The following is a 20,342-nucleotide window of genomic DNA, read 5'->3' as shown; positions in this document are numbered from 1 at the left end:
CTTAGCTAGCCCAGTTCTGCAGGAGCCAGGCTGTGCTTGCCCTTGAATTTGTCTTTATCCTGTGTTCTTCATGGGCTCAGAAAGAAAACATTGATTCTAAATTATAGCTGTTATCTCTGCACTGCTCTGTACAGAAAAAAGTTCAACCTCACAAAGAATCAAAGTTTAAAATGAGCTTATCTGCCAAGGATAAATGAGATTCTGATTTAATCAAGGCCAGCAGTGTAGTGCGGTCCTCCACCAGCACAAATGCTATAACCACCACACTTCAAGCAAGACAGTGTTTTAGTGGTCTCTTGTGGTTATTTTAATTCTTTTATTGTTCCTTTTTCTAGTGGAGAAGCCATATAAATGTGAGTTTTGTGGAAGGAGCTACAAGCAGAGGAGCTCGTTAGAGGAGCACAAGGAGCGGTGCCGGACTTACCTGCAGAACGCTGGCATGTGTGAGGCTGGTGAGTTTATCACATTACAGTGGTTTTGGGGTTTCGGTACATTACAGGGCTTATAAAAGGGCATCTGGTGAGCTGTTAACCCACAGCCTGAGAACAGCTTTTCCTACACTCCTTTTCAGTAACCTGAGGGGCTATAATGTTCTAAAGAGACTGGTTCACTCTAGTCCTCAGGCTGGTAGTTAGAGAGTGCTTTCACTTTAATCACTTTTTTCTTTAAGTGTTACTTTGTGTAAAACATCTAAAATACCTTGTACCCAACATTTCTGGAGGTGATATTCAATGAGTTAAATTATTTCTACATTAATGCTGTTATGTGGCTCATTTTACAGGATGAGTTGTTGACAACCATGTGTTTGATGGTTCCTTTTCTTTAGAGTAAAAACTGCTAGAATTTGCAGCAGTTTTAGTGGCTTGGATCCAGGGCATGAAAAGGGAGTGGTATCCCCAAAAATCACTGGCAGATCAGCTTAGGAGGGAGTGAGGTAAAGGGCTGCTTTGAGCATAGAGCTGCCTTTGGAAGAGATTAAATGTATCAAAACATGTTTTTATCTTATTTTCCATTTTGCAGTCTCAGTACTGCAGTTCCAAAATACCTTGGTGAGAAGTAATCACCATAATCTTTGTCCCCGCTTCACCTGAACTGCTCAAATCCTAAAATGAACTGTGTGATTTGAGTCTCACAACACACCAGTAAGTCAGGAAAAAATTGCTCTTCCCATTCAGAGTCAAGCAGTGTCTATGACCTCCCAAAGAATTCTAAGACTGACCTAAGAAGAGCTGAGGCTACAGTTTCAGAATTCAGGCTCCCATCTTTTGCTATGCAGCCTTGAAAAAACACCAAATAATATAAACATGGAATCACAGAGGGTTTGGTTTGGAAAGGACCTTGAAGATCATCAGTGCCCCTCACTCCCACCATGGGCATGGACACATCCACTCTCCCAAATTCCTCCAAGCCTTGTCCAGCCTGGCCTTGGACACTTCCAGGGATGGGCCAGACACAGCTTCTCTAGGCAACATATGCCAAGGCCTCACCACCCTCACAAAGAGGAATTTCCTCCTAATAACTCTATCCACAATGGTAAGAACAAGATTCTGCAGGAATCATCACAAGCCAGGCCTGAAAATCAGTGTGAAGAGCCACTGGTATGTGATGAAAACCTCAGGTACAGGAATCCCTACGCTGTACAGAGAGTGTAGGTTGGTGTTTCAGCCTTTGTGACACATGCAGGAAGACTCCCAGTAAACCATGATTTACCAAAGTGTTTCATAGAGGTTTTTAATAGTTTTATAGTTTTGAGGGGGCTCTCTTCTTGTCAGTAAGTGACATATTAATGTATTTGTAAAAGTAACCGGTAATCAGCTCATCAGCAAGTCTTGGGTTTGGTGAGAACCCTTACACGTTGTAACTGTGGTTTGTGTTCCAGTACACACATCATGGCCACCACCCAAAATATCCACATGTGACAATGGAAAACATGAGACCTGCTGCAGGTTTCTGCTTGGAAACTATTCTCATGGTTTAGATGCATTTCAGAATAGCAACATTCCCTCCCTTATCCCAAGCCTGTGGTGCAGTCCTTGCTGCTGCACTGCAGGGAGCCTTAACTGGTCACAGGGAATGTAAATTCCCAGAGTGCCATGAGCTGGCTGCTCCTCTGCCTTGGAGACACCCTTCACACCCCTACACATACTGCAGTGTTGTTAGGGAAGTAGGAAATTTTATGAAAAATGGGAATTCCTGGGGTATTTCCATCTAATTCCCTAGTATCAACAGGATGTTGGGTGGCAGAACCAAGGGAGAGGGAAAGCTGGAAAGACTCTCAGAAGGTAATTTACTACATTTCATTTTTTTCCCCTAAGTGTAGCACTTTGCATTTGTGTTTAGGAAACATCCTCTTTCCATTACTGATCCTTTCCCTACTTCTCTGCAACACTTTGAATTTTGGTGTTTTTCTGAATTCCCTTCAAGCTTCTTAACCAGGTCTGGTGGAAGGTGTCTCTGTTGATAGCAGGAGGGTGGAATTGGATGACCTTTAAGGTCCCTTCCAACTCAAACCATTCCATAATTCTATGATTCTCACATGGAGCCATCTTTAGACACAGAAGTGCTCTACATGCTGTCATTCCTAACTGATTAAAATATTTAAAAGCATCAGGACAGTAGTAACCATTCTATTTGCTCTTTAGTGACATGCTTGCATGTTCTAAATGTGGAAATATTTTTAAAAGAGAAGTTTCATGCAACAATATCGTTGGAGCATTGTCCCTGATAACCATCTCTCTCACATTGTTCTCATTGCACAATCACCCAACCCTGTTCCACTCTCCCTTCTTGAGTGACCACACAGAGATGCTACAGGAAACAATGCCTCTAATTTCAGCTTTGCACTTGAGGGCTTTGCTAACATTATCTGCACATTCTAAAAATTCTACTCACATTGGTTGGTGTGGCAGAAACCACACTATGGGAACAGCTCAGTGCAGGGTGAGTGCTGGTGTGTGCTTGGTGTTGGGACAGCAGCCGTTCTCTCTCCAGCTACAGGGTGACATGGTGGCCCAGAGATGGATCTCCCATCCCTGGATGTGTTCAAGGCCAGGATGGACAAGGCTTGGAACAACCTGGGCTAGAGGAAAGTGTCCCAGTCCATGTCACGGGGGTGGTACAAGGTGATCCTTAAGGTCTCTCCTAAGCCAAACCACTCAGTGAACCCATGATGGCCAGGGGACTGCACTGCTTGGAGAGGTGGCTCCTCACCCACCACTCACAAGACAGCATAAAGAGTCCTTCCTAATGGATAGTTCACCGTGGCAGGAAAGTGGTCCTCTGGAAGTGCTTTATCCAGGCAGGATTACAGCTGAAATGTACACTGAGACAGGCAGCAGCACTGCAGGCAGCCTGGAGATCTCCCAGGAGGGGCAGGCAAGTCCATCTTCAGCCTGGTGCTGGCTGAGCAGGAGAGGGGCACCCAGCTGTAAAGGTGGTGAGAGCAACCACATCTTTATACCATATAAAATTCCATGCTTAGGAGCTCAACTTCCCATGTAATTCCAGAGCCACTGACCAGATCTGACCAAAAGGGGCCAGGGGATTTATCTGAGCTGCAGAGTCCCTTTCAGCATCCTCAGAGACTTTTTTTTTTGCTTTCTGGCCCTGCAGTTGAGCCATCAGAGCCCTAAGCTTGCAGGATAACCCAAGATCCCAGGCTGCTGTATGTTCAGTGCTTTGGAAGTCTGGATTTTCTGTATTTGTTTTTCTTCTCAGTGTAATTTTGAGCAAAGCACTTGACCATTTCTGTTATTCCAGCCTGAATTTTATTTTTAGATCCATGTTACAGTGAGATAATTACTTATTTATATTGCCATGTGCAGTGGAATCATCCAGAGGGAGGATAATTGAAGAGGGACACAGGGTGTGATTACTTCTCTATGTTTGAGAAGTCTTTACAGAATTTGGAGTAATTAAAAAACTTTTTTTCCTAAATGCTAAATATTTTTCTTGGATTGTTCAATATGTGATCCAGAAGAAAAAGTTGGATGAGATAATTTTCAGTTAGTTTCTGGGTACAGAGAGCACTGTTATGGATGAGAACCTGTATAACCACCTTCATCTTACTGGGAGCAGACATTGTTTCCCTAAGGCCACGTTGTAGAAATGTCATCAAAGACCTTTTGTGGCCCATAAATAGAGATTATTTTTTCTTTAGGAAAAATTAGCCAGTAGCAAGGAGTCAAAAATCTTAATGTGAAGGCAAAGACCCTCAGCATTAAAATAAAAGGGCAGAGAACCATGAAAGTGCAAGATTGATTCTACAGAAGTCCCAGAGCATGTTATGTAGGTCAATAGTTACTGTCTCTGCAGATCTCCTCTGAGGAAAGGCTCTGTTATTCCTGCAAGAAGCCCTTATTTGCCCTCCTGACTTTAATTTAACAATTAAAGTTTCCTTGGTGGCACATAAATAACGTTGACAAGTCACCCCTGATGTGCTACGTGCAGCTTCCAGTGTGCTCCTGAGGCTGGGAGGGCTGAGAGCAGCTCTGAGCTGAGTCCTGCCAGGATAAGGAAAAAGACCCAGAAAATGTGGAATTAAACCTTTACTAGAGCAACCCATGGGTCCACAGAGTGCAACTCCTCGAGGTAAAGACTGAGGAAAAGAGGAACTAGAACAACAAAATCATAAAAACAAAGAACTGGCAGGGATCAGGTAGCTGCTTTTATGATATAGGCAAATTGTGGTTTATTTATTTTATCTTTACAAAGAAAAAAATGCATTTTTGAGTACACAGCACCATTTGTATTATTTTGTTCAGGGTTGTTGGGGTTTTTAAAATTTAGATTACTGTTGTTAATGACTTGTGTAATGATCCAGCCAAGATTATGAGGCTTTGAGTTTGGGGGTAGTTCAAACCTTGGACTGCATATTCCAGGCTTTGGAGCATGAGAATTAAACTGAAGTCCTGAGATTAAAAACCCTACAATTTTCAAGACCCAACTAGAGCTTTTGGCCCAAGCAGATAATTAACACTCTACCTCCCTCCCTTCCCCTCGGAGTGTCACCTTAACCTGTTGTTTTGTCTCACTTTATCCAGCTCTTACATCCTGTCTGGGTATTTCATGCTGGGAGCAGGGATGAATATATTTATGGGAACCTCCAAACACACTGGAGTAATTTGGAATAAAACTGAGACTAGAAGAGCAGCGTGTTATTACCTTCAAGGCACTTCATGCCCTGCACAGGGCTGGCTGTCACGTACATCCCAAGGTTCCAGGACTGTGCCCGAGTGGAGCCAGGCCCTGTTATCCCATCCTCCCTGACTCATATTTGTAGCCAGTGTTTGTGGCACCAAGTACCTCTGAAACACTTTACGTTTTCAAACTGCTGAACAAACACGAACAAATAGTTCTGGCTGAGGTTTGGTGAGTCATGGTTTGTGCTGACTGAAACTCGTGTTATCAGGAGCAGCACTGACAAACAGGTACAGAGGACGAACTGAAACGCTCAGGGAAAGGCTGCACAGGGCTGGGAAGGATGAAGCTGTACTTTCAGCACTTGCTCTACTGGGCTAACAGAAATTTAAGTCTGATACTCAATAAATCTGTGTTTAGCAGGACTGAAGTGATATCAAAGTGTTCCCATTGCTTTCCTCTGGCACTGCTTGTCTCTTACTTAAGTTATGCTTCATATATTCAGGGAGACCTCATTTTGGCCTACCAGTGCCTTAAGGGGTTTATGAAAAGGAGGCAGAAGGATTTTTTAAACAGGCAGGGAGTGACAGGAGAAGGGACAATGGTTTTAGGCTGCCAGAGGGCTTGGTTGGATGGGATGCTAGGAGGAAATTCTTCCCTGGGAGGGTGGTGAGGCCCAGAGAGGCTGTGACTGTCTCATCCCTGGAAATGTGCAGCACCAGGTTGGACAGGGCTTGGATCAACCTGGGATAATGGAAGGTGCCCATGAGCATGCCAGGGTTGGGCACTGGATGATGTTCAAGGTCCTTTCCAACTAAAATCATTCCATGTTTCCATGATTCTATATTTAGATTTGTTGGTGTATGTACAGTGATACAGCAACCAGGATTCTTTCACAGTGAAATACAACCTTTTATACCACCTTGGGAAAGTAAATCACCCCTCATTGTCCTCAGCTTGTAGATCCCATCTCCTACAGACCTGGGCAGTCCATTAGGATGTGTCTAGTTCTCAGCAGTGATCCCTGCCACTGCTGCTCTTAGCAATGAGTTTACTCTTCATTATAATTTTTAACATAAAAGTACCAGTCCAGATGGGTGTTGTTGAGGTTTGAGCAGGGTTTGGGGGGGAAGCCACAGCAGTTACGATCAGTATTAGTGTGGTAGTAGCAATATGAGGTGGCAGCTCTCCAGCTCAAGGCCTCTGCAGCCTCCAGGAGCTGAGAGCAAGCACAGCTTCTGTGCAGTGCTGGGCACTGCTTAGCACAGCTGAGGAGAGCTCTGGAAAATGGGAAGAGCCTTAACAGGCTTAATCCCAAGGGAGTCATCACAGGGCACAGGTACTTTTCCAAAAATTAGAAATCTGGGAGGTTGTAACAAGCTTTAAAACACAGAAAAAACATTCATAGTTAGTTTTAGCTATAGCATTTAGGGAAAAAATATAAAGTGACAGTAACACCTGGGAAAAAAAAAGATTAAAATTTTGAATTTTGAAAGGTTTTATTGCTTTTATTTTACTGGAACACTGATATATATCATGCAAGTTTCTTAGTGATTCGTTAAGACATCTATGACTGATATCTGAAAAGTTAAGCAAGAACACGGAGTGTCTCCTCCTGCAGCTTGAAACACTGAGTGTGCAGGTGTCACCCAGCCTTACTCAGAATAAAAAAGAAAGGCCAGCAGAGCTTTGCTCTCCATCTGCAATTTAACCAACCTTCCAGCCAGTTCATTTACTTCCTCTTGCTGACGAGAGTTCTGGTTTGTGCTCCCCCCTGAGTGAGCTCAGGGCTGTGCTGCCACTGACCACAACGGGTGCCCAGAGAGCAGGAATGACAGAAAAAGCAAAACCAGCTTTGCATTAGATCTCCAAACTGTTTCCTCCGGTTATGTGGCCGATTGGAGATTAAACCAGTCAGCTCTTTCTTTTTTTTTTTAATCTTTTTTTTTTTTTCCTTTTAACCTACGTGTTGTGTTTTTTTACTCTTTTTTTCCTTCTTTTTCACATTTTCCAACCTAGCCAGCGTGGAGGCAAGGCACATCAAGGCAGAGATGGGGACTGAAAGAGCCCTTGTGCTGGACAGGCTAGCGAGCAACGTGGCAAAGAGAAAAAGCTCAATGCCTCAGAAATTTATTGGTAAGAACAAAACCCCTTTTCATCTGCAACAGTTAAATATGTGTGGGTCGGTAACCAACAGTACAATGCCTCTGCTTCTTTTGAATATCCTGCTCAAGCTTAGCATCTAATACAAAAGAATAAAGTAACAGATTTTTGTTATGGGGTTTTAGCAATTTGTTGTAAGGGGTTGATTAAAAGAAAAATAATTTATTCTGTTGGCTGCTTAAACTGGGTGGAAGCTACTGTTGTGCCGTGTGTCTTTATGTAGGTGATTTATAAATATGTTTTATGAGCTTCCATTTGCCATTTTTGTACCTATGTATTTGAAATGTTCTCTGCTAGGATCTAGAACAGGCAAAGAATAGGAAGGTTAATGTTTTCTCAGCAGGAGCTGAAGATTCTTGCAGGATTCATGTGTGGAATAAGGCCTAAAGGCAGAAAAGTATTGGATTTCACTAAGTCATTCTAGTAAATTTGTCTATGATTAAAAAATATCAAATCCTTTCTTGTGGTAATTTAAGCAAGCAGATGTTTCCATAGTATTTTCTTTGCATTTAATTGAACATGATCAGAGTTTTGCATGTTGGGGATCTTAAATACTAGTTAGGCAGGTTTTGGGTTTCAGCAAACACCTGACCACCCTCTTGGCCAGTCTTATTTCATCAACCTGCCTTTAAAGAAAATAAAATACAACCCTGTGTCCTAAGGAAAACCCTTAGTCAGCAGTTATATAATATTGGTGCTGACGAAGCCTTATTTGTGCTCTTTGTGGGGTTATATAAGGTAAAGAGCACTTTTTTTTTTTTTTATGGCTCAATATAAAGTTCACCCTCTGTGTTGGACCCATGTGGGAGAGGTGTGGGCTGGGAGGGCAGGCAGGGCTCCCAGCACGGGGTGCACCACCTCCTGAGCAAGGTAAAGGTGAGCAGCTGGATCCATCCAGGTAAAGGTGAGCATCTGGATCCATGCAGGTAAAGGTGCACAGCTGGATCCATCCAGGTAAAGGTGAGCAGTTGGATCCATGCAGGTAAAGGTGAGCAGCTGGATCCATGCAGGTAAAGGTGTGCAGCTGGATCCATGCAGGTAAAGCTGCACAGCTGGATCCATGCAGGTAAAGGTGAGCAGCTGGATCCATGCAGGTAAAAGTGAGCAGCTGGATCCATCCAGGTAAAGCTGTGCAGTTGGATCCATGCAGGTAAAAGTGAGCAGCTGGATCCATGCAGGTAAAGGTGAGCAGCTGGATCCATGCAGGTAAAAGTGAGCAGCTGGATCCATGCAGGTAAAGGTGAACAGTTGGATCCATGCAGGTAAAGCTGCACAGCTGGATCCATGCAGGTAAAGCTGCACAGCTGGATCCATGCAGGTAAAGGTGCACAGCTGGATCAATGCAGGTAAAGGTGCACAACTGGATCCATCCAGGTAAAGCTGTGCAGTTGGATCCATGCAGGTAAAGGTGAGCAGCTGGATCCATGCAGGTAAAGCTGCACAGCTGGATCCATGCAGGTAAAGGTGAGCAGCTGGATCAATGCAGGTAAAGGTGCACAGCTGGATCCATCCAGGTAAAGGTGCACAGCTGGATCCATCCAGGTAAAACTGTGCAGAGGGATCCATCCACACAGGAAACCAACTCAGGTTTTGAAGGTAATGAAGCTCTTACTGGGTTTGGTGGGTAGCACTGGGCTTTCATCTATGAAAACTGGTCTCATTTATTTATTTATTTTACTTTAGTGTGGCTTTCTAAAGGTCACCTCACTGCACAGCCAGACCAGCACACTCCATCTGAGTCTCTTTGGTGCTCAGGATTGAAACTGGGCCTGTGAGGCTTGGCCCTTACACATCTTGCTTCCAAAAGCAAGATGTGTAAGCAAGTATTGCTTTGGTTACAAAAGCCATACTAATGCAAATGGGTTTGTAATCCTTTGGCTTCCTCTATTTTAGCATTTTTTCAGCTGTCTCATTGTGCAATCACCACCAGTTTGACCTTTATGTATTTTATTAAACACGTCTGCAGCAGGATGCACCCCCTCAGCATAAGCCTAACGTGAAGAATGAGTGGGTTTGGGGTTTCCTCTGTGAGCCAATGAGTTCCTGTGTGGCCCAGATCCTCTGGGATTTGTGCTAGCACTGGATGGCATGAACTGGCACTGCACACACAAGTGATTGAGAAACCATCACGGATCACCAAAAAGCACAAAATAACCAATTTTTGAAACTTGCTGTTTTTCTAGGACTTCTGTGATTTTTCTTGTTAAATTACACGTGCAAACATTCCCCTCTCAGTCCTCTGCATTCCTGGGAAGGATGTTTTCAGGAGCAGGCTGTCCGACCTTGGTCTGACTCCTGTGCCTTTCTGACCTGTCCCTGTCAGAGCTCAGCTCTGCCAGGCCAGTGCAGAGATTCTTTGGGAAATCTGGGAATGAGTGCTGATGTCTCATTTAGTCAGGAAGCAGGGACAGGGATATACACTAACAAGGCATCTTTGTTTGGCTCGTTTCTCTGAATGAAGTCTATTGATAGGAAGAAAAACCCGTTTATTATAATTGGAGGGCTCTGCAGAGATTCAGACAAGCACCAGGAGTCTCGCCCACTTTATTTTTCACATTTCCATCCCCAGTAGCTGCCTCGTGTGCACCACTACAAGTCCCACACAAAGGCAGGGACCACCACACCCTGCATTTGACTCTTCACCTCTGCACCAGGCCCCTCTTCAGAGCCTTTTTCCTGGGGGACCTTAAAATCCAGCAGGACAGTGGAATGACAGAGCACTGTGAGACCCTCGGTGATCATTCAGAAGCTGAACTCAATGGTCCTGGGGTGTCCTTCCAACTCAGGATATTCCCCAACCCTATGATCATACATTGTGTTTTTCTACTTTACTTTACAACAGTGACTCTTAACACCAACATTTTTAGAGTCTTGTCTATTTTTGCTTGTGTTGTTGTTTTTTTTTTTTTTTCCTTCTTAAATTCCAATTTATTCACATCTTTCACTTGCCTGGAGCTGCTTTTTATGAGTCACCCAAAAGTACTGCGGCATTTTGTTTCCTTCCATGTGAAGCTGGACGGCAAGTGGTGCTGCGGGCTGGAAGCAGTTATACTCCTGTGGTTCGTTAACCTTTTGGAGTGTTTTAGAAGAGAAACGTGAGCTCCTGGTTTTCTGCCTCTGCAGTGAAACCCCACGAGTTTCATACACATTGAGTCACGGTGTTGACAGGTGACTGATAAACATCTGCACCAGTCGAGTTACCGTAACTAAGAGATTCGTGGATCTAATGTTTGCGAGTCACTTGCATGTGAAACCTTTCATCTGGTCTTTCTTTTTGTATTTTTTTTTAAGCTATGAACAAATTTATGCTTTTAGTAACCACAGAATTCAGTTACTTATTTCTAGACATTCACCTCCAAAATGTCTTTAGTGCTTTTGGGGTGCAGTTTATTTCCTCCTTGCAGCTGGCACAGAGAACAGGAGTTGCACTGTGCTGCCCAGAGAGGTGTGAGCAGAATTCCAGGTGCACTCTCCTCCACTTCTGTCCAGCCCAGAGCTTTCCAAGCCCCAGCACGCCCAGAGGAAAACTTTTTTTTTTTCATTAACCCTGTATCAAGTGACCTTAACTGTGGGGGGTTTATATCTATATTTATATCTGCCAGTATTAGATTACCTGAATACCTGTGTAGAGGTCCAAGAAGCCAGATGTGGTGCAGAGGAAATGTAGTTGTCAAAGCAGTGAGGAAAAGTGACTTCAGTGTCCTAGGACTTGTCAAAGATGAATCTCTCAGAAAGTATCCTCACCAACTCCTTTATTAGACTGGCTTGCTTCTAAGTCTGAGATTTAAAAAAAATATTAAATAAACAAATACCCCACCCAAAATCTACTTGTGTCTAAGCACAGCCTCTTTCAGCAGAGAACATATCATCCCCCATTCCCAGAGATTTCTGCCCTTTAGAAAAATCATCACAGGATTTAAACAGCTCTTTACCCACTCAGCTAATTATCACTCTCATCTCTCGCAGGTGAGAAACGACCCAGCTTCGATGTCAATTATAACTCCAGCTTCCTGTACGAAAAGGAGAGTGAGATGATGCACGGGCGCATGATGGACCAGGCCATCAACAACGCCATCACCTACCTCGGGGCCGAGGCCCTGCGCCCGCTCGTGCAGACCCCGCCGGCGCCCACGGCCGAGATGGTGCCGGTCATCAGCAGCCTGTACCCGCTGCCGCTGCCCCGCGCCGACGTCCCCAACGGCACCGCGCCGGAGGCCGAGAAGAGCCACGGCCACCTCAGGGACAAGAGCCTTTCATCCGACAGGGGCCTTTCCCCGAACAACAGCGGCCACGACTCCACAGACACTGACAGCAACCACGAGGAGAGGCCCAATCCCACCTTCCACCAGAGCCAGGTGATCCCGGCTCCGAGCCGCAACGGCCTCCAGGCGCTGAAGGATTTCCTGAGGCCCTACGACATCATCAAGCCACCCGCCATCTGCCCACGCGACGCCTTCAAGGTCATCAACAAGGAAGGGGAGGCCATCGGCGTGTACCGGTGCGACCACTGCCGCGTGCTCTTCCTGGATTACGTGATGTTCACCATCCACATGGGCTGCCACGGCTTCCGCGACCCCTTCGAGTGCAACGTCTGCGGCTACCGGAGCCACGACCGCTACGAGTTCTCCTCACACATAGCTCGGGGAGAGCACAGAGTCGTGCTCAAGTGAAAGGACCGGTTCTCCAAGGTCAAAGGCTGTGTTTGCCATCGGAGGGGAGGTTGGTCGGAGTTTTAATTAGTATAATGAAGTTTCTTGAGTATTTTTCTAGGCCAGTTTTTAAGTGTGTCACGAGGAGGTGGCACCTTCTTAAATTTGTCTTACTCAGTAATTCAGTGTTCTGTAGCATCTCTGCCTGGCTGCTGTGGTGAGGGGGACTGTGGGAAACACCAGGAGCAGAGACTGTTTTTGAGATGAACTTTATTTTTGTGAAACTTCAGAGCCATTTACGATGTTTTCAATTTTTAACTTGTGTTTGTTTTTATAGAGTTTGCTTTAAGTCAGCACAAAAGGTTTTCATGCCAATTCCCCTGCTCATTCAGGTGAATAGTCAGAGGTGTGTTGGAGGAGCTTTTCCTAGTTATAATCCCAATGGCCTCCAGTGGCTCATCACCAAAACAAGGAAAATGAGGACAAGAAAAGGGAGGGATTATTAATCCCTCTTTAAAGCTTTTCCCCTAACCCCTAACAAGAGTGTGGCACACTTTCACTTTTCTTACCCCACTGCTGACTTTCTTTAAAGTTACTCAGTAAGAGGTAAATAAGAAATGAGACCTATTTGGAGTTGGGATTTTTTAACAGTACATATTTTTGGGATACCCAGTGAGGTCACTGGTTGGCTCATCCATGTGGCCTGGAGGAAATCCCAATTTTCACTGCTGGAAACTCCTCCTTTCTGATGGATGCCAAGAATGAGGATGAATCTGTGCTGTGTGTTGTGCCTCTGCCTTGCTCCCGCAGCAGGACATGTGGCCGTGCCATCCGTGTCCCCACAGGGTGGCCCTGGCTGGCTGTGGACAGGTGAGACCCCAGGCAGGGGTGTGAGAGTCACAACCAGACCAGGACAGCCCTCGGGAGGTGCTGCTCCACACCCTGAGCAGGTTCCATCCCTCCGAAGCTGCTTTTTACAACAGCACTTGGAATCTCCCCGTGGCCCTGCAGCTGTGTTGGTGTCCCTGTTACTGGAGAGGGGCTTGGTAAGGGCTTTGCTGAGTGAAGGTTTAGTCTTTGCAAAATATTTTTGTATCCCATAGTTAGGAGTGTTCTGATGGACTTTCTGCATCCCTTGTGTGGTTTGAGAGCTGTGTTGCTTTTGTGTTATTCCTGGTGATCCAATCACTTCCCTGAGGGAAGGCTGAAGAGATGAGGGGCAAGAAGTACTGAAAATCATCCCTCCCTCTGAATTCTTTGGGCTCAGGTATTTTCTCCCTGAATTGTAAGGTACAAAATAAGAAATTTGTACTCATGTTTCCCACTAAAGGTGGATCTGGAGAGGGATAAATCAGCCTGTAGTGAGTCTGAGTATCCAGAGTGCTGTGGAAGTGCTAATCCAGGATCCTGCTATCCCTTGGGTTAAGAACTCTCCTGCTGTTATGTGTGGAGCTGTAAAGCAGGTTTAGGATGTTTCCAAGAGCTCCATCACGAGAAAAGTGCACGTTATCTCTCCCCAAGTGAACACCTGTGTCACAATGTGACCAATGCTCCACCTGTGAGGGAGGCTGCAGTTCCACCAAGGATCAGCCCCAAAGGCCAAACTTTTGGGTCCAGAAAAGAGAGGGAAAGGGAGTGAGAGGATTCCCAGAGAACATAGACAAGGTTCCACTGCTGCCCTGACATTTCTAAGTCCGACATTTTTAGGACATTGTGGTTGTCTTTATCAATTTCTAATTTTGTGACAAGCTTGCTTTTCAATAGCTTAGTTTTCAAGACCAAAGAATTGTCAATAAATGAATAAAATATTTAAATAATGATGATGTCCTGACTTGAGGGCAGGCGCAAAGGCAGCTTCTTAAAGGAATCAGCAGAGAGAGACCTCCTAGAGCCATCCAAAAATCTGATTCTCCATAAGTAGATTGGATAATGGATTCATTTAAGAATACACATGAATTTTCCCTTCACACTTGATCATTTACCCCTGTCCCACAGTGCTGCCCTGGCTTGGGAGATGGGAATCCCACTGGGCCATGTCTGGATGTTGAGGGGCTGTGTTGGTCCAGGGCAAGTCTCTAAGCTTGGAGGAGCTCTGGAAACCACCTTGTCTGGGAAAACAGATGGGAAAACCACTGGTACTCGTTCAGAGCCTGATTTATTCTGCTCATGCCTTGGTTATTTTGGTCTGGCACAAGTTTGGAGCATTCTCCAGTGCCTTGGTGTGTCTGTCTCGCTTGGTTCTTCATTCACTGATGAATTACACCTCAAGAGTGGGCAGGGGAAGCTCAGGGAAGGAGCTTTTAGCACCAAGAAATGAGCCTCTGGTGCTTAAAGGTGTGATGGAACCTGTGAGCAGCACACCTGTGGCTGTGCTGTGTCCCCACGGGGTGCCGAGCCACGGTGGGGGCTGTGCTCAGCAGAACCAGTTACTGACACCGTCAGAGGTGTAAAATAACATCAACTGCTCCTCTGACTGCTGGAAAATGGTGTTGGACACGGGGTTGGTTAATAGAGGAACTGTTGAACCCGAGAGCTGTGGGGTGGGGGCAGCTCAGCCCCACGGCGGGGCTGTGGGGTGGGTTCGTGGTTCCCGGGGCTGTGGCAGCAGATGGAAACATCCCGGCGGCGGAGGGTGGAGGCTCACACCAACCCCCCCCGGCCCTTTTAGCACCTGCGTTACCAGGCTGACGTTGTTCGCGCTTGTTTCATCCCCCCCTGACACCTCCTGCCACAAGAGCTGGACACGCTTGAGAAACAGAAACGAAAAAAAAAAAAAAAAAAAACCGAGATGAAAGTCAGAGGATCTTTTTTTTTTTTTTTCTTTTCCCTTCACTTCCTTCCAGCTCGGGTGCCACACAGACACCGAGGGGTCTTTCCCCCTGCTGCTCTGGGTTGGGTGACACAGAGGGGGCTCGGGGCTGCGGACAGCGAGTCCCGCGGCGTCTTCCCATCCTGGTTTGTCCCTTAATAAGAATTGGATTGATCCAAACCCCCTCAGCCTTCTCCCGCCTGGAGCCAAACCCCTTTAAAGGCTTGCAGAAACCTTCAGTTGGTGTTGTGACAGAGAGATCCTTATCTGCTGATAGCTGTAATCGTGATAGAGCACGGAGGAACTCGTTTCTCCCGTCGTCGTGTTGAAACACGCTTCTTCATGCACAAAAAATCCCGTAAAACTTCCGGGTGCTGGTCTGCATCCCTGGAGCATCCCGGCCGGCTCCTGCTCCCGCGGGGAGCGGTCCAGCACCCAAAACGCCACGGTGCCCGGAGGGGACGGGGAGGACTGAGTCACTGTCACCACCTCCTGGGTGTCCCAATTCCCCGGCCGTGCATTGAGTCACGCTCCCCGCGCCGGCCCGGCGGGGACCTGGCGGCGTTTTCCCACCCTCCGCGTGGCTCGGGTTCCCAAATCCGGGGGGCAGAGGGTGAGCAGAGCCAGCTCTGGGCTGTGCTGAGCGGCAAGGGGCACTGGAAGTGCCCCCAGCTCTGGCACCGCCACGGGGGAAGCTCCGCAGCGCCGGGGCTCCCACCGGGACGCACGGGTGCGGCACAAGAGGGGACGGGGCCGTGACTGTCACCGGGGCACCACCGCGGGGACAGCAGGTTTGTGTCACGCCTGATGCCCCCCTCGCTGCGCCGGGAGGGAAGTGAAGCCCCCGGGGAGCCGCCGAACCGGCCCCTCCAGCCCCTCCAGCCCGGTTATATCTGGCGCCGCATTTGCATGGCAGCGAGTCGGCACCTGGCAGCGAAATCCTCGGGGGATCGAGGACACGGGGAGCGGCTGGCAATTGTCACACGCTGGCGACAGGAAAGTCCCAGCAGAGGATTGTTTTTAGAAGAATCTACTTCCAACCCTCACCGTTCCGGCCCTTGCGGCAGCGCCTCCAGCCCGGGCCCGCGGGGCTGCGGCGGGATAGGGGCGATAGCCCTGGGCTCGAAGCGGTGCTGCATGGCCTCGGAGGATGCTCCAGGTGGGAGGTGATGCTCCTCAGCCTCAAACATAACCCAGGGGCTCCCCCCTGCTCGGGGATCCCCTCACCCTCAGCAGCTCCGTGTTCCCCCCTCTCTCTGCCCGGGATCGCCGTGAGCAAGGCTGGGGCTCATCCTGCTGCCCCCAGTTCCCCCAGCACCAGCCCCGTGGCTGCTCCCCTGGGCACTGGGGGTGTATGAGGGGGGTCCTGTCCTCCCTCAGCCCGGTTTCCCACAGCTGTGGCTTTGTACCGGGAGCCCCCCTTGTTGCTCTCCGGGGCCGGGCAGAGTCACGCCTACCAACCCCCCCCCCCCCCCAACCTGCCCCCCAAACGGAGAAAGTTAGTCAAATCTGCAGAAACCGCAGCGGGGGGAGGCAGCGACACTGTCACCGCTTTGATGTCACCCCTGCACGTCCCACAGGTGCTGCCATCACCCCGGGGACACGGTCCCATCACTGCTTTGCCATGAACTCGTGCGAGAACGGGGGGGGGAGGGATAATGCAAAAATATTTCCTTCCCCACCTCCGTCCTGTCCCCACGGTCCCTGGAGCCGGCGGAGCTCGGGGAAGCCACGTGCGGGGCACACGGAGCTGCAGCCGCTTCCATCCAGCCCTCTCCGGGGAGGCTGGGGGTCCCTCCAGGGCTCCGGGGGCTGTGCCAGGGAGTGCGAGGGGAGCCAGGAAGGTTTCTTAGCAGCCGAGCTGATTCATGCCGGGCCTCCTGCGGTTTCCCCCTGCGCTCACCTCCCGGTGCTGTCACGCCAAGCACCCACACGCCAGCGCCCAGGGTGAACCCACCCCGCCGTCACCCACCGGGAGCTGGAGGGGAGTCCCTGGGCCAGAGCGAGCTGCTGGGCACCCCTGCACCCACCTTGCCCCCAGTCTTCATCAGACATCCCACCCCCACTCTGCACCAGTTCCTGCACCCCAAATACCGCCCCCGTGCCCCTCTGAACACACCAAACACCCCTGTCACCCCTGCTCCCTGCCCTCCCTGCACCCACTGTGCTGCCCCAGTGCCCCAGGCAGAGGTGACACAGAGCCCCCCACCGTGGGACACTCCCGACCGCACAGCAGTGCCTGGAGGAAGGAGGATGCAGCTCCGGGGGGTGACGTGCTGAGGTCCCCTGGGTGTCACATGCCCGTCAGTCAGAGGTTCAGGTGCCCCTGGGGAGCAGGAGGCAGGCAGGGGGCAGCTGCCAGCCCTTCCCAGCTCTGTCACGGCCGCTGCACTCCCGGAGGAAGCTGCTCTGCGTCGCTCACCCGGCACTGGTTATAAATACCCTCCCCATTTTAATGCGGCGGCGGCAGGAGCTATTTCAGGCCGGGAACGGGAAGCGAAACCCTGCACGGCTCCCGGCCCTCTTGTCCCCATCCCTGGGATGGGCTGGGCTGTACCCAGGGGCCACAAGGGCTTATTTAAAGCCCAGGAGCCGCACGCCCGCCTTGACCTTCTGCGCGTTCCAGCGGAGCAGGCGGATGGCGCGGAGGCCGAAGCGCAGCACGGCGTCGTACTTGAACACCAGCTTGTAGAAGGCGTCGGTGATGAGGGCGCCGCTGGGGTCGGCGTGTTTGAGCGCAGCCATCGGCGTGTACGCCACGTTGGTCTGGTGCCGGAATGGCGGCCGCGCCGCCTCGATCACCCGCAGGGTGTGCTGCACGTGGGCACGGGACTGTCCTCTTCTTGTCTCCCACCCTGGCCCACCACAATTGCTATCCCAACCCTGTCCCCCACCCATCCCCCAGAACCACGTCTGCATCCCATCTCCATCTGCACCTCCATCCTCACTCACATTCCCATCCCCTCCTTTCCCATTCTCCTCCTATCCCCATTGCCATCCCATCTCCTTCTCATTCACTTCTTATTCCCATCCCTAAGCCTTACCCATCCTATCTCTAATCCATCCCACCTCACCCCATCACCATTCCTATCCCCAACTCCTTCCCATCCTACCCCATCTCCATCCCTTCCCACTCCCATTCCATTTCCTCCCGTCTCCACCCTCAGTTCCTTCCCATCTTATTCCCATCCCATCCCATCCACATTCCCATCCCACCACCATTCTTATTCCCATCCCCAGCCAGGCTCAGCCCCATCAGGATGGAGCTGTCTGGGTGCGAGCCGCCCCGCTGCTGGCTGGGCATTGCTATTCCTTGTTAGGGCTAATTAACACCTCTATCCAGCCCAGCCCAGCCCAGCAGGGCACCCCCAGCCCGCCGGGGTCCCCTGCCCGCCTGTCACCTCTGCGATGTCCTCGGGGGTCTGGCCCAGGCTGGTGAACACATCCCTGGAGTTCTTCAGGTAGACATTAGTGAAGATTTCGGCCGTCTCGGGGTCGGTCCGTGAGTAGTCGGCGCGTTCGGCTTCCTCGTACAACTTCATCTCGAATTCCGTCATCACCGGCCCCGGCTCCACCAGGCTGATCCTGCCCAGGGACGGGGCACTGGGCACTGGGCATCCCCAGACCCACGGCCCCGGTGGCTGCACGGCTGCCTGCCCCCGCACTCACGCCACGTTGAAGCGCAGCGCCTGCACCACCAGGCTCTCGCAGAAACCCTCCACCGCGAACTTGGAGGCTGAGTAGATGTCATTGAAAACGATGCCTGGACGGTTGGGGAGCTCCAGTCAGGGCTGGGTGGGTGCTGGTCCCCCTCCAGGGCACCCCGTTTTCCCCTACCCTGCAGGCCCATGATGCTGCTGATGACGACGATGTGGCCCCCGCGGCGCCGCTTCATGTCGGGCAGCACCTCCTTGACCAGGCGGACGAGGCCGAAGAAGTTGGTGTCCATGAGGTTCTGCATGGCCGCCAGGCTCTGGCACTCCAGGGGTCCCGCCATGCCCACCCCGGCATTGCTGACTGTGGGGTGGGGGGCATCAGTGGGGTGTGCCCTGGGCAGGGGGATCCCACAGCCTGGGCATGGAGGGTCCCTGGTTCTCGGAGTGTCCCCAGCATGGGATGCCCTGGGTGTGGAGGGTCCCTGGTGCAGGGTGACCCTGGCATGGAGAGTCACTCATGTGTGGGGTCAGGGGGTCCCTTGTGCATGAGGGTCCCCTGTGCTCGGAGGGTCCCCAGAATGGGATGCCCTGAGTTTGGAGGGTCCCTGGCACAGGGATGTCCCTGGTGCAGGAGGTCCCTGGCATGGACAGTCCCTGGTGCACGGGGTCAGGGCCATGAGGTAGCCCTGGCAAGGCGGGTGCCAGCGCCGGGAGCACAAATAATCCCCACAAACGGCACGGGGACAATCTCGGCTGCACAGCCCCCGGTACAGAACTCCCCACCATGGAGTGTCCCCACACCGGGCTTACGGTGGGACGGGAACCCGGGTGCTCACCCAGGATATCGATGTGGCGCCCGGGGATGCTGTCGAGGCAGGCGCGGATGGAGCTTTCATCGCACACATCCAGCTGCTTGATCTCCAGCGTCCGACCCAGCGCCGGCCCCGCGGCCGCCGCCAGCGCCCCGCTCCTGCCCGTGTTCCTCATGGTGGCGATCACTGCGGGCACAGCGGCTCAGCCCCCGCGGGCTCTCCCCGGGGGTCTGGGGGGTCCCTCCGCCCCGCTCACCTCGGAAGCGGCGCTGCTTGTCCCTGGCCAGCCGCACGGCCAGCGCCAGCCCGATGCCGGAGGAGCAGCCGGTGATCAGCACCGTCCTGGGAGCCATGGCACGGCATCCCCCCCGCGCCCCAGCCCCCCGCATTTATAGCAGCTGCCCCAGCGCCAGCCCCCCCAAATCCGGGCGCTTAATCCCCCCCGGATAATCCCCCCCCAACTCCCGGGGATTTGGGGATTTGCGGCGGCCGCGTGGCTGAGCCGCACGTGGTGCCCGGGCAGCACAGAGGGGCCTTTGTGTAGCACCCGGGGCGCTGTGGGGACACAGCGGGACACGGGGACACTGCCAGGCGTGGGGACACTGTGGGAGACAGGGACTCTGCCAGGCGTGGGGACACTGCCAGGCGTGGGGACACTGCCAGGCGTGGGGACACTGTGGGAGACAGGGACTCTGCCAGGCGTGGGGACACTGCCAGGTGTGGGGACACTGCCAGGCGTGGGGACACTGCCAGGCGTGGGGACACTGTGGGACACGGGGACACTGTGGGACGTGGGGACACTGTGGGAGACAGGGGCTCTGCCAGGCGTGGGGACACTGTGGGACGTGGGGACACTGTGGGACACAGGGACACTGCCAGGCCTGCAGACACTGTGGGAGATGGGGACACTACCAGGCGTGGGGACACTGCCAGGCATGGGGACACTGTGGGACACAGGGACACTGCCAGGGGTGGGGACACTGTGGGATGTGGGGACACTGCCAGGGGTGGGGACACTGTGGGAGGTGGGGACACTGCCAGGTGTGGGGGCACTGCCAGGCGTGGGGACACTGTGGGACACGGGGACACTGTGTGACATGGGGACACTGCCAGC

The 20,342-nt window shown here is 51.1% G+C and overlaps 2 protein-coding genes across 9 annotated transcripts in view; one reads left to right on the top strand and one right to left on the bottom strand.

Moving 5' to 3' along the window:
- The window catches only part of IKZF3 (IKAROS family zinc finger 3), a 34,681-nt gene extending 20,910 nt beyond the window's left edge, over positions 1-13,771 (top strand). For all 7 annotated transcript variants that reach the window (XM_085561841.1, XM_085561839.1, XM_085561842.1 and 4 more), the window contains 3 exons: positions 336-452; positions 7,159-7,275; positions 11,269-13,771. In XM_085561841.1, coding sequence (XP_085417967.1) covers positions 336-452; positions 7,159-7,275; positions 11,269-11,972 — 938 coding nt within the window. In that variant the 3' untranslated portion in view covers positions 11,973-13,771. The remainder of the gene's footprint in view (positions 1-335; positions 453-7,158; positions 7,276-11,268) is intronic.
- On the bottom strand, positions 11,268-19,865 carry LOC110471910 (retinol dehydrogenase 8). Of its 2 annotated transcripts, XR_014950217.1 has the most exons (7): positions 19,485-19,865; positions 19,253-19,414; positions 18,598-18,777; positions 18,430-18,523; positions 18,162-18,345; positions 16,443-17,574; positions 11,268-15,037 (listed from the first exon to the last, which is right to left on the bottom strand). XR_014950217.1 is itself a non-coding variant. In XM_021532963.3 (6 exons), the coding sequence occupies exons 1-6, from the start codon at positions 19,615-19,617 to the stop codon at positions 17,335-17,337; spliced, it is 993 nt and encodes a 330-aa protein (XP_021388638.2). In that variant the 5' UTR covers positions 19,618-19,865; the 3' UTR covers positions 11,268-17,334. The 2 variants fall into 2 exon arrangements, 1 of the variants encoding a protein (XP_021388638.2); XM_021532963.3 differs by having other exon boundaries at positions 11,268-17,574.
- Positions 19,866-20,342: the final 477 nt, after the last annotated feature.

The sequence above is a fragment of the Lonchura striata genome, chromosome 27 (assembly GCF_050655825.1).
Source record: "Lonchura striata isolate lonStrDom1 chromosome 27, ASM5065582v1, whole genome shotgun sequence".
Taxonomy (NCBI): domain Eukaryota; kingdom Metazoa; phylum Chordata; class Aves; order Passeriformes; family Estrildidae; genus Lonchura; species Lonchura striata.
This window is presented reverse-complemented; position numbering and strand designations above follow the sequence as displayed.

Coding starts and splice junctions, on each gene's coding strand:
- LOC110471910 (XM_021532963.3), bottom strand. CDS start 19,617: ATGCGGGGGGCTGGGGCGCGGGGGGGATGCCGTGCCATGGCTCCCAGG. Junction 18,524..18,597: donor CAGCATCATGGGCCTGCAGG/GTAGGGGAAAAC, acceptor CCAACCGTCCAG/GCATCGTTTTCAATGACATC. Junction 17,575..18,161: donor CCCCCGAGGACATCGCAGAG/GTGACAGGCGGG, acceptor GCCCACGTGCAG/CACACCCTGCGGGTGATCGA.